General features: G+C 39.0%; 1 protein-coding gene across 2 annotated transcripts in view; it reads left to right on the top strand.

The window, feature by feature from the left end:
- The window catches only part of FGD3 (FYVE, RhoGEF and PH domain containing 3), a 256,971-nt gene that overhangs the window by 145,810 nt on the left and 98,905 nt on the right, over window positions 1–12,256 (top strand). For both annotated transcript variants that reach the window (XM_077278182.1, XM_077278183.1), the window contains exon 5: window positions 10,867–10,956. In XM_077278182.1, coding sequence (XP_077134297.1) covers window positions 10,867–10,956 — 90 coding nt within the window. The remainder of the gene's footprint in view (window positions 1–10,866; window positions 10,957–12,256) is intronic.

Genomic DNA, 12,256 nt, shown 5'->3' with positions numbered 1-12,256 from the left:
GAAGGTAATTATTTTAATGCCAAGTGGTGACTGCCCCCAAATTTTCTTCCTTTCTCATTTAAATAGTTTTTTTAATATTTCTGGAGGAGAAAGGTTGAATTTTATGAACCTAGGTTTTTTTGTTTTTTTTTAAATCTATGTAGCTATGTAAACTTTAATCCTCCATCCATACTGTTTTCGTTATTGATCCAGGTCCAGCGGCTTTTTTGGATGAGTCTGTGCTAATCAATAAAGTGGCGTGGCTCCCATTGTTCTGATGATTGCCGATGATCCCAGGGGCTGTACCCCTGCCAACATAACATTGACTGTCTATCCTAAGGATGGGCCATAAATGTTTTAGTTCCTGAAAACCTTGGCACTGCGTAAGCTCAGTCCAATACTTATCTCAAACTTTTCTCCAAATTGTTTGAAAGCTACACACCATGAAAGGATGAAGGGTACAGAAAAAATTTCAACACTTCATGTAACAAGTTTTTGAATTATAGACTGTATTATAGAATGTATATCAGAGGAACTTCCCTCCTATTGACTACAATGCAGATTTGCTAAAATCGCTGCTCTTACACCACGACTATTCATGCTCCTGCCGAGTGCCGATACTGACTACGTTACCGCTGTCTGTTGGCCAATCCATTCCGCTGGTGCCAGATTACTGTAACAATGATAATTTATCATGGGTAAATTGCTTGTAGCAAGAGGAGAGAGAAGTACTATCCTCAAACGTCGGGGCGAAAAAGTTTTTCGATAATTTTTTTTTTAGATGCTTTTTATTGTATCTTATTAGAATGTATTCACGTGTTTCATTTTTGCTGTGAGTTTTTAGCAAACATTGTAAAAAAAAAATCACACCAAAAATCAAAATGCGTGAATATAGCCACAAATGAAGGTAACATACTTAATTGACAGATTATTTAAATTAGTTAATCTGATTAGTCTGAGTACAAAGGATGCATGAAATCAATGAATTGACTGATCTTATGGAACGTGTCGATTGCTTCAATTACCTAAGTAATTAATGGTCTAATTACTGCAAATGGATGTTTGATGGTATGAGAGAAAGAGAATACATCTGTGACCACAGAGAACAAATTGGTTTATCGTATATAGGTCCTGATTACACTGGATCCAACAGTGACAAGATGTAGAACCTTTCTTCCAATTGAGAATCTGTATTAATTCTATAGTGTCCTTTTAGGCTATGTGCACATGGAGGATTTTAGAAAACAATGAGTTTTCTAGTAGATGAGATTTCTATTATCTTAAGGCTATGTTCCCACGATGAGTATTTGGTGAGCTTTTGATGTTGCAGACTTTCTGTAGCATTTACGCACCAGCGTTTTTTTATTGTCCTTTTTATTGTTTTGTTTGTTTTTATATTTTTCACTAATTTGACTCTGCAGTCTTTCTCTCTTGTTGGTGTATCGTGCTTTATATTAAGCGGCTTTATTTTTTTAAATTTCCTGGTATTTGGCTTTTGACAAAACTTTTATTGATGCACTAAAAATGAATGTTTTTTTTTTTTCTTTGTATGTGTGGATTTTCCGAATTTTTTGGGAATTTTGTGGGTATTATCATCACATAAAAGTCAATGTACCCATAAGAGAAATTGATATGTTACTGATTTGAAACGCGCGTCGCAGGGGGTAGTTTTATGTTAAATAAAATAAAAGCACAGTGGGAATGAGATTTCTATAAATCCCATCCACGTTGCTGGAATTGTTAGATGCTGTATTTTTGATGTAGAGAAAATACTCAGCATCGAAAACCCACCAAAAACTAACACTAGAAACACAGGCTAAGGCCACGTTCTCTCGTTCAGTATTTGTTCAGTATTTTCCATCAGTATTTGTAAGCCGGAACCAGGAGTGGGTGATAAATGCAGAAGTGGTGCATATGTTTCTATTATACTTTTCCTCTGATTGTTCCTCTCCTGATTTTGGTTTACAAATACTGATGGGAAAATACTGAACAAATACTGAACGTGTGAACGTGGCCTAAGAGTTTTTGAAGTGTTTTGGAAGAGTGTTTTTTTTCCTGAAGCATTTCTTTCAGCCTTTAGGACATGATCACACAATGCCCTTTTTTCCAGCAGCAGAGCCTCTGAGTTTTTCTAAACCTGACGCAGCTCTGCCATAGTTTTTTGTTGCAGCTCCGCCGCCCGCATGTTTTCTTTATAATTTCCACTCTAGTAAACGAACATGCTACTTCTTTCATGGTTCCCAACACCTAAAGCTGTTCAAATAAGTATGGAAGCTAAAGACTGAACATGTGCACAAACAAGTCAGTTTTACATTGCTGTGCACCAAGTTAATTTTTTTCAGCAGGTGCCAGGTGGAAACGGCCTGAAAAAGACATCATGCTCACGCACCCTTAGATTAGGCAGTGACTATTTGGAACTGATTCAACCAGGAGCAGCTTCAAAGAAGTGACATGCACTTTCATATTTCTCACCATGAGCACCTGAAGAAGGAAACCTCTTAAAATAATGAATGTGAACAGAAATTTACAATAGAAATGAATAGATAGTTTTACAAGCATTATTTTTATATTTTAGAAAATTTTCTGGCCTTTTTTAAAACATTTTTTTTTAGATTGGACCTGCTTCAAAATACTTCTCAAATGAACTGTGTGCACTTACACTTAGGTGTTGGACCCTCTTTATTGAAATTAGTTTTCCAAAAGTGGAAGCTACTAGTGTAAGTGTTGGCCTCTTTCATGATACTTTTTGATGGCTGCTTCCAAAAACTATTCCAACTAATTTCCCCGTATACATTCTTAGCTCAACTGAGCCAGGCTACTCTTTCCATAGAGGGTAGGAGGCCACTAGACAGACTTGCCACTGGAGGACACAAGCGAACCACCAAATGTTTGATCCTTCTTCTCTAGACACCTAAACATCATCGTGGGAGAATTGGGACAACCACCCCATACATATTAGTTACCTTTATAAGATGAGCCCAACCTTCTCAGTCTAGTGACCATGTACCAAAGGTATCTCTTGTGGGTTTCTTTTTTTGCAAGCAAAAAAATTCTAACTGAACATCCCAAGCGTTTGGTCACCATGATATATTACCAAGTTCACCTCTTGGTAGCCTCCGAGTACAGGTTATCTTGCATCTCACGCTGCACCCATCATTTAGACCACATTTTAAAGGAGTTGAGTTTTTTTTAGACTCCCCTTTTACCATGTGTCCTGTTGTAATTCTTCTCGCAGATCAATTATGCATGGAAACAAAGTTCTCACATTTGTATGATTTAGGCAAATTTTCTTTTTACCTGATGCCCCCTTTCCAAGGTTACCCATAGGTTCTTGTCTATGATAAATCCAGCCTTTGTCCTATATCATTTACTGTTAGAAAATTTTTTCCTTCAATTTGGAATTCGGTAGAAAAACCCGTCTAGGACAATTTCATGGAGCTGTTGGTAAAATTCTAATAAAATGTGTTTATTTTCCATAGTTATTTTTTTTTCTATTTTTGGCATAAATGTTCAGGCTGGTGGTGGTGGTGGTCTACTTTTCCGCTACCAGTAGACATTACCAAGGTGGGCAGACATTTCCTTAAAGTTTAATATCCTCAGCTGAGCGAGAAGAAGAAATATCTAATTGATTTTTGAGGCAAACTATGCCGTTTGTAATGAAAATTGTAATGAAATTACATTTATTGGCTTAACATTTACGTTCCTTTAAATGAAACCATTTGCAAATGTTAACAGTCTGTAACCGCTTCCACTAATGGGAGGAAAATGAAGATGGATTTTCTTTTGCTTGAGCCAGCAGTTTGCTAATCAGTGGTCCTTAGTGTTGTGTACATGAAGGGACGGTGGTGTCTATGACCCTCACAGAGGATACGACAGATTTGCCATAATTGCAACGGTGGACGAAAAGGCCACAGCAAATACACATGTATTACCAGGGGAGCTTCAAGACTACAAATTCGGGAGATGCCCACTGGCTGCCGTCATCTAAAGAGTTTATCCACTACTTACCGTAGTTTTTAAGGCATATAAAAAAACAGGCAGGTAGTTGTTAAAGTGAACCTGTCACCAGTTTTGGCCAATATGAAATGAGGCCACCACCTTTCAGAATGGATATTCTATAATGCTATATATAAGCCCCCAAACCGACCTGTAAGAGAAGAAAAATAACTTTTATTATACTCACCTTTTTTTGCTGAAAAAAAATAAATAAAAAAAATAAAATAAAATAAAACACATTGGTCACCATGAAAGTCCATACTACATGATCGACCAGTTTCAGCAAGAAGCCTTAATCATGGTATGTAGCAGTATGTACCATGATGAAGTCTTCAAGCTGAAATGCGTTGGTTATGCATTGTGGACTTTCATGGTAACCTGTGCGTTTTTTCATTTTTTACTACTTTAATAAACAAGTTTTTTTTTTCCACTTTTAATTGGATTTGTCTGCACTGGAGAACCACACTCTTTCTTTTGTATGCTGCTACCTATCCCAAACTAGGATGGCTCCGTGCGATGATCCCTGTCTAACCAAAGTTCATCTGAATGTGGTGATCTGACTTTCCTTGTCCCATTTACCTCTGTTAATAGTTTGTAAAATGACGTCTCTTTTGGGGGGTTTGGCTGTTCTGGCACCTCGGGGGTTTTGCAATGTGACATGGCACCCTCAAACCATTCCAGCAAAATCTGATCTACAATATGGCGTTTCTTCCCTTCTGAGCTTTGCACTGTGCCTCAAAAGTAGTTTTTAACCACATATGGGGTATCGGTGTACTCGGGAGAGATTGCACAACAAATTGTATAGTGTAATTTTTACTTTTACCCTTGTGAAAATAAAGAAATTGGGGCTAAAGGAAATTTTTTGTGAGAAAAATGTGATTTTTTTTTTTTTTTAGATACTGTATTTTCACAGCACCTGGGAGTTCAAGGTGCTCACCACACATCTAGATACATTTCTTGAGGTGTCTAGTTTCCAAAATGAGGTCACTTGTTGGGGGGTTTAGACTGTTTAGGCACATGTGATATAGCGTCTAATGATTCCTGCAAATTTTCCGTTCAAAAAGTCAAATGGCGCTCTTTCCCTTCGGAGACCTGCCGCACACCCAAACAGTAGTTGTTCTCCACATACTGCATATCTGTGTACTCAGGAGAAATTGCACAACAAATTGTATAGTACAATTTCTCCTGTTAGCCTTGTGAAAATTAAAAATTTGGGGCTAAAAGAGCATTTTTGTGGGAAAATGTGATCTTTTTTTTTTCATGGCTCTACATTATAAACTTCTGTGAAACACCTTGGAGTTCAAGGTGCTCAACACACATCTAGATACATTCCTCGACGTGTCTAGTTTCCAAAATGGTGCAACATGGTGGTTTTTCACTGTTTAGGCACATCAAGGGCTCTCCAAAAGCAACATGGCGTCCGCTAAGGATTCCAGCCAATTTTGCTTTCAAAAATTTAACCTGTGCTCCTTCCCTTCCAAGCCTTGTCGTGCATCCAAATAGTAGTTTTCCCCCACATATGAGGTATCTGCATACTCAGGAGAAATTGAGCAACAATTTTTGTGGTCCATTTTATCCTGTCATCCTTGTGAAAATAACAAATTTGGGGCTAAAAAAAATTTGGGGGAATTTTTGTTCATTTTTTTTATTTTCACAGCTCAACGTTTTAAATATTTGTGAAGCACATGGGGGTTGAAGGTTCTCAACGAACATCTAGATAAGTTCCTTGGGGGTTCTAGTTTCCAATATGTGGTCACTTGTCATGGTTTCCACTGTTTAGGCATGTAATATCGAACAATTTTTTACACTATCATGAAATACAGTATGTCTCGAAAAAGCAGTCTCAGAATCAGTGGGATCCATTGAAGAGTTCCAGAGTTATTCCCACATAAAGTGACACTGGTCAGAATTGTAAAATTTGGCCTGGTCATGAAGGTGAAAATAGGCTTGGGGTGAAGGGGTTAAACTTAATTTTTTACTTAGGCTGGTTTCACACTTGCGTTTTTATCTGCATGCGTTTTTTAAAAAACGCATGTGTGAAAAAAACGCATGTAATCGCGGCAAAACGCTGCGTTTTATTTAGACGCATGCGTTTTTTTTTCCCATGAAAAAATCAACTAGAAAATCCACTAATAGTAGAATTAACTAGGGTTAGGGTTAGGGGTAGCTTTTTATTAGAAGAATGTCCTGGTCACCGTAACCCTAACCCTACCCCTAACCCCTAAACGTAACTGAAATACGTGGCACTGAAGTACGTGGCACTGAAATATGTGGTACGTGGCACTGAAATACGTGGCACTGAAATACGTGGTACGTGGCACTGAAATACGTGGCACTGAAATACGTGGTACGTGGCACTGAAATACGTGGCACTGAAATACGTGGTACGTGGCACTGAAATACGTGGCACTGAAATACGTGGTATGTGGCACTGAAATACGTGGCACTGAAATACGTGGTACGTGGCACTTAAATACGTGGCACTTAAATACGTGGCACTATGACTGTCAGAAAATGTTCATTAAACGGTTAGGGGTGAGGTTAGGGGTAGAGTTAGGGTTAGGGTTTGGATCCCTTTTATCACCTTGATGGTGGTGGGTGGCTTTTCAGTCTGTTTTCTGGGTTTTTTCTATAAAAACGCATGCGTTTTTAACGCAAACAAACGCATGTGCTTAAAAACGCATGCGTTTACATAGACAGCAATGCATTTTTTTGCCGCGAAAAAACGCATGCGTTTTTTCGCGGCAAAAAAAAAAACGCGCAAAAAAATACTACAGGTTGCATTTTTGAAAATGAACGCATGCAGAAAAAACGCATGCGTTTGAAAACGCGACCAAACGCAAACAAAAAAACGCATGCGTTTTCAATGTTAAATATAGGGGGGAAAACGCATGCGTTTTTGTGCAAAAACCGCTGCAGACAAAAACGCAAGTGTGAAACCTACAACGGCTGGTTTCACACTTGCGTTTTTGTCCGCATGCGTTTTTTCCCTATATTTAACATTGAAAACGCATGCGTTTTTTTGCACATGCGTTTGGTCGCGTTTTCAAACGCATACGTTTTTTGTCTGCATGCGTTCATTTTCAAAAATGCTACCTGCAGTATTTTCTTGCGCGTTTTTTTTTTTGCCGCGAAAAAACGCATGCGTTTTTTTGCGGCAAAAAAATGCATTGCTGTCTATGTAAACGCATGCGTTTTTAAGCACATGCGTTTGTTTGCGCTAAAAACGCATGCGTTTTTATAGAAAAAACCCAGAAAACACACTGAAAAGCCACCCACCACCATCAAGGTGATAAAGGGATCCAAACCCTAACCCTAACTCTACCCCTAACCTCACCCCTAACCGTTTAATGAACATTTTCTGACAGTCATATTGCCACGTATTTAAGTGCCACGTATCACGTATTTCAGTGCCACGTATGCCACGTGCCACGTATTTAAGTGCCACGTGCCACGTATTAAAGTGCCACGTGCCACGTATTAAAGTGCCACGTGCCACGTATTTAAGTGCCACGTGCCACGTATTTAAGTGCCACGTGCCACGTATTTAAGTGCCACGTGCCACGTATTTAAGTGCCACGTGCCACGTATTTAAGTGCCACGTGGCACGTATTTAAGTGCCACGTGGCACGTATTTAAGTGCCACGTGGCACGTATTTAAGTGCCACGTGCCACGTATTTAAGTGCCACGTGCCACGTATTTAAGTGCCACGTGCCACGTATTTAAGTGCCACGTGCCACGTATTTAAGTGCCACATGCCACGTATTTAAGTGCCACGTATTTGAGTGCCACGTATTTAAGTACCACGTATTTCAGTTGCACGTATTTCAGTGCCACGTATTTCAGTCACGTTTAGGGTTAGGGTTAGGGGTAGGGTTAGGGTTTTCTTGTGTTTTCTTGTGTTTTCTTGTGTTTTTCTATAAAAAAGCATGCGTCTAAAAAACGCATGCGTTTTACCGCGTTTACATGCGTTTTTCACACATGCGTTTTTTTGAAAAAACGCATGCAGACAAAAACGCAAGTGTGAAACCAGCCTAATATCAAGTTGATTTCACCTAGTTTTTCATTGAACATTGGTTACTGAACTTTTTCCATTGAAACTTATTTTTGTCTTTTAGTTCCTCTTTAAAGTAATCTTAGACTAAAATACAAACCACACTTTGCAATTTTCTTTGTGAACTTCCTTATGTCTTCACTTCAACTTTTACCGAAATGTCTTGCGCTGCCTGTCCCTCTTCTTACTGGTAAACTCCCCTACACTTTGTATCGCTTGGATTTTATATGCAAGCTAAATCTCAAAGTTGACTAAAATGCTGAAGCTATTCGTTTTTCTGTGGCAAACCTCTATGTGGTTCCATACACCTGTGGACATCTAGGTGAGCTTTATTCTGTGGTTTTTATTGTTTTTTTCATATTTAATGGTTTATTTCAGCTTTATTTACTTAATTACATAATTAGTGGCTCATAATTTAGTAACTTGTGGCTTTGCTTTTAAATGTCTACTATGGGGCACAGACATAGAGTAGCCTTCAACAAGCTTTTCACAGCAAGTTAATTAAATTTTTGTACGTTCCTCCTGACTTTAGTGGATCTGCAGAGTTTTACCGGGAAATTCGATTTGTAGAGAATTTATTTGCCGCTAATTACATGTCATTATTATACTCTGGGGTCTGGAGAGACATCATGACATAATACACATAAGATGTTAAAGGGACATCCTGGTCCTAGTAACTGCTGGTAGTCTAGGCTTAGAGTGACCATCATAAGGTCACGATGCACAATTTTGCCGTGACCTTATGACACACAAGCACAGAGCTATTCTGGGTTTGGCCATCACCAAAATCCTGGCCTAACGTGAAAAGGCCCTGGGATTCAACAATCAGAGGTGGTTAAAGGGAGGCAACAAGGATTGTACTGGGAAGAGTATGCAACGGAGCTGGCTGGGACATGGGCAGTGGGGTGAGGATGCATTTATTTTCTTAACCTTTTGCCAGCCCTCTGCAGTTCAGCAAAATGGCGGCCAGCCAGCAACCAGCTTGCCTAATTTGCATGGAAACAAATTACAAAAGATCAGCAAAATTCGAGTAGAACTCAATTACGCTTTAATAAATTCGGCCAACTCTATTTCCAACAAGAGATGGACAAAACCTGATCAGTCAAGTTCCTGGTCTGTATCGCACACCCATTGTCCGTGTATGGACCCCGAACTCTGACTTCTTCCACAAGTCCGTGTTACTGTTTGGGTTTGGTAGCCAGGACAAAGCTTGTAGAAAGACTGCAGCAAAACAAATCAACAAGCTTTTACTGTTTGGGCACTTCTAGCCCCATCGCAGCCATGTCAAGTATTGGCATGGCTCTGATTGGCCAGCGCACTGTGAAAAAAAAATATAAAAAAAAGTGGCGTCTCCCCTATTTTTGATAACAAGCACAGGTAAATGTGACAGCTGCGGACTGCAGCCCTCAGCTGTCAGCTTTATCTTAGGTGGTTATCAAAAATAGAGGAGTTCCCAGGCTGTTTTTTATTTATTATTTAAATAAATGTTTTAAAAAAAAAGTTTGCGGTCCCCCCCATTTTTTTTTTTACAACCAATCATGCTAAAGCAGACAGCTGGGGGCTGGTATTCTCAGGCTGGGAAGACCCATGGATATTGACCCTCTCCAGCCTAAGAATAGCAGTCAGCATACGCCCCAGAAAAGGTTCATCCACTAGAATGTGCCAGCTCACTCAGCTCAGTGCCTCACGGTGAACTCCTTTCATCTTACTGACGTCACCGCGAGCGTGAGAAAGTTCACATGCTCACGGTGCCATCAGAAAGGTCCTGTGAGTTCAAAGCCAATGAACTCCGTTCAACTCAACTCATGTTAAGTCATAATGGTGCTGGTGTCAGTGAGTTAAACTGGGTTCATTGGCTTTGAACTTGCAGGACCTTTCTGACGGCACCACGAGCATGTGTGGATTTTTTTTAATACAATAACACTATTGGGTTAGTAATGGGGGCATCTGATAGACACCACTCCATTACTAAGCTCTGGGTTTGATGTCACCTAACCATACAAAGATAACCTCAACCCCCCAACTATCACCTCACTTGCCACCTCACCAGTGCAAGTGGGAAGAGAGAGGCTAAGTGCCAGATTTGGCACATCTTATGGATACACCATTTCTGGGTTGGCTGAGAGCTGATGTTTTTAGTCTGGGAGGGGGCCAATATCTATGGCCCCTTCCTAGGCTATTAATATCAGCCCACAGCTGTCTGCTTAGCCTTTGCTGGTTTTTAAATATAGGGGGACCCTATGTCATTTTTGGGGGGCGGTCTCCCATTTTAATAACCAGTAAAGGCTAAGTATATAGCTGTAAGCTGACATTAATAGCCTGGGAAGCTCCATGGGTTCCTCTCCCACCCCTTCCCAGGCTATAAACATTTGCGATCAGCTGTCCGCTTTCCCTCTGCAGGTGAATAAAATGTCAGGAAACATTAAATGTTGCACCCCTGTTTATGAATTTGCTGCATTTTTTTATGTTTCACAGACAGAAAAACAAATCCTCTCTTGCGATGAGGATGTGTTGATTTGTCCCAATATCTGTCTCAATTTTCTGGCTTTATAGTTGACATACTAATTTGAGACTACGTCCAATTTTGCCTCCGTTTTACAAATTTTGGTGAATGTTGAGACAAGTATTACATTTTTATGCTGAGTACTTCTTGTACTTTTATAATAGTAATTAAATTTTAATTAATTAAAGTATTAAAATACTGCATAATCAATTCCTTGTACGTTTAATAAGTCTTTAGTCCTCGGGCTTGGTTACAACAAAACTGGAAAAATATTATGCTTAGTGAAGTTTTATTGATTTCCTTTACAATTTATCTTTTCAATTTATCTTCTAGTGCAGCGAGCCACAGAAGCTATTTAACATTGCCAGTGAGCTACTCCACACGGAGGAAGCTTATGTCAAGAGACTACATCTACTTGATCAGGTAAAACGCACTGTGATTTTTTTTTTTTTTTTGTTACTTTTTCATATATTATCAGAAACAAGTTTGTGTTTTACGTTTACAGAAAAACGTTCTCATTTAGGATATATTCACAACTAACAATTTGGTTGCATTTCCTTTGCATGAAAAATGCAATATGACCAGAAAACCACAGAATAAATGACGTACATTTTTATGCACTTTTTATTTTTTTTTAATTTTTTTTTTTTTTGTGCTAAGCATTTTTATCTCAATGGGGTAAAAAATGCAATAAAAAAATGTTCCGTGTGAACAAGGTTTTCCAGATTTCATTCCTTTTACTTTTACTATAAAATGCTGTTTTTTCAGCACAAAAAATAGACATTTTGATGCCTCAAACTTTAGACCTGTTTCTGGGTATTTTTGACCTGTTAAATAAAAAAAATTGCAAATGTTTTCCCAATCCGCTCTAATTTTTGAGATACAGAAATGCCATATACAACTCTTCACACTGCTCGCCCATAAAAAATCGGGATAGTTTAATGTACAGGGTGGGCCATTTATATGGATCCACCTAAATAAAATGGGAATGGTTGGTGATATCAACTTCCTGTTTGTGGCACATTAGTATATGGGAGGGGGAGAACTTTTCAAGATGGGTGGTGACCATGGTGGCCATTTTGAAGTCGGCCATTTTGGATCCAACTTTATTTTTTTTCAATAGGAAGAGGGTCATGTGACAAATCAAACTTATTGAGAATTTCACAAGAAAAACAATGGTGTGCTTGGTTTTAACGTAACTTTATTCTTTCATGAGTTATTTACAAGTTTATGACCACTTATAAAATGTGTTCAAAGTGCTGCCCATTGTGTTGGATTGTCAATGCAACCCTCTTCTCCCACTCTTGACACCCTGATAGCAACACCGCAGAAGAAATGCTAGCACAGGCTTCCAGTATCCATTGTTTCAGATAGATAATTGCCTTCAAATGACCCCAAAGCTAAAAGTCTAAGGGGGTCAGATCGGGAGACCTTGGTGGCCATTCAACTGGCCCATGACGACCAATCCACCTTCCAGGAAACTGTTCATGTAGGAATGCTCGGACCTGACACCCATAATGTGGTGGTGCACCAGAATACAAATTTTGTCAATTAAGCTTTACATTTTTATGCCAGGTTGTATTATTGGAAAAGAAGTAGACGAATAGTTGTGAAACAAATTTTGGGTAATTTAAATGCATACCATACATTCCCACTTAAAGAAGAAGAGGCAACACATATGCGTAACAAACAGGAAATCTCTGCATATGTTGCGACTATCGAA

This window comes from Ranitomeya variabilis, chromosome 8 (genome assembly GCF_051348905.1).
Source record: "Ranitomeya variabilis isolate aRanVar5 chromosome 8, aRanVar5.hap1, whole genome shotgun sequence".
Classification (NCBI taxonomy): Eukaryota; Metazoa; Chordata; class Amphibia; order Anura; family Dendrobatidae; genus Ranitomeya; species Ranitomeya variabilis.
This window is presented reverse-complemented; position numbering and strand designations above follow the sequence as displayed.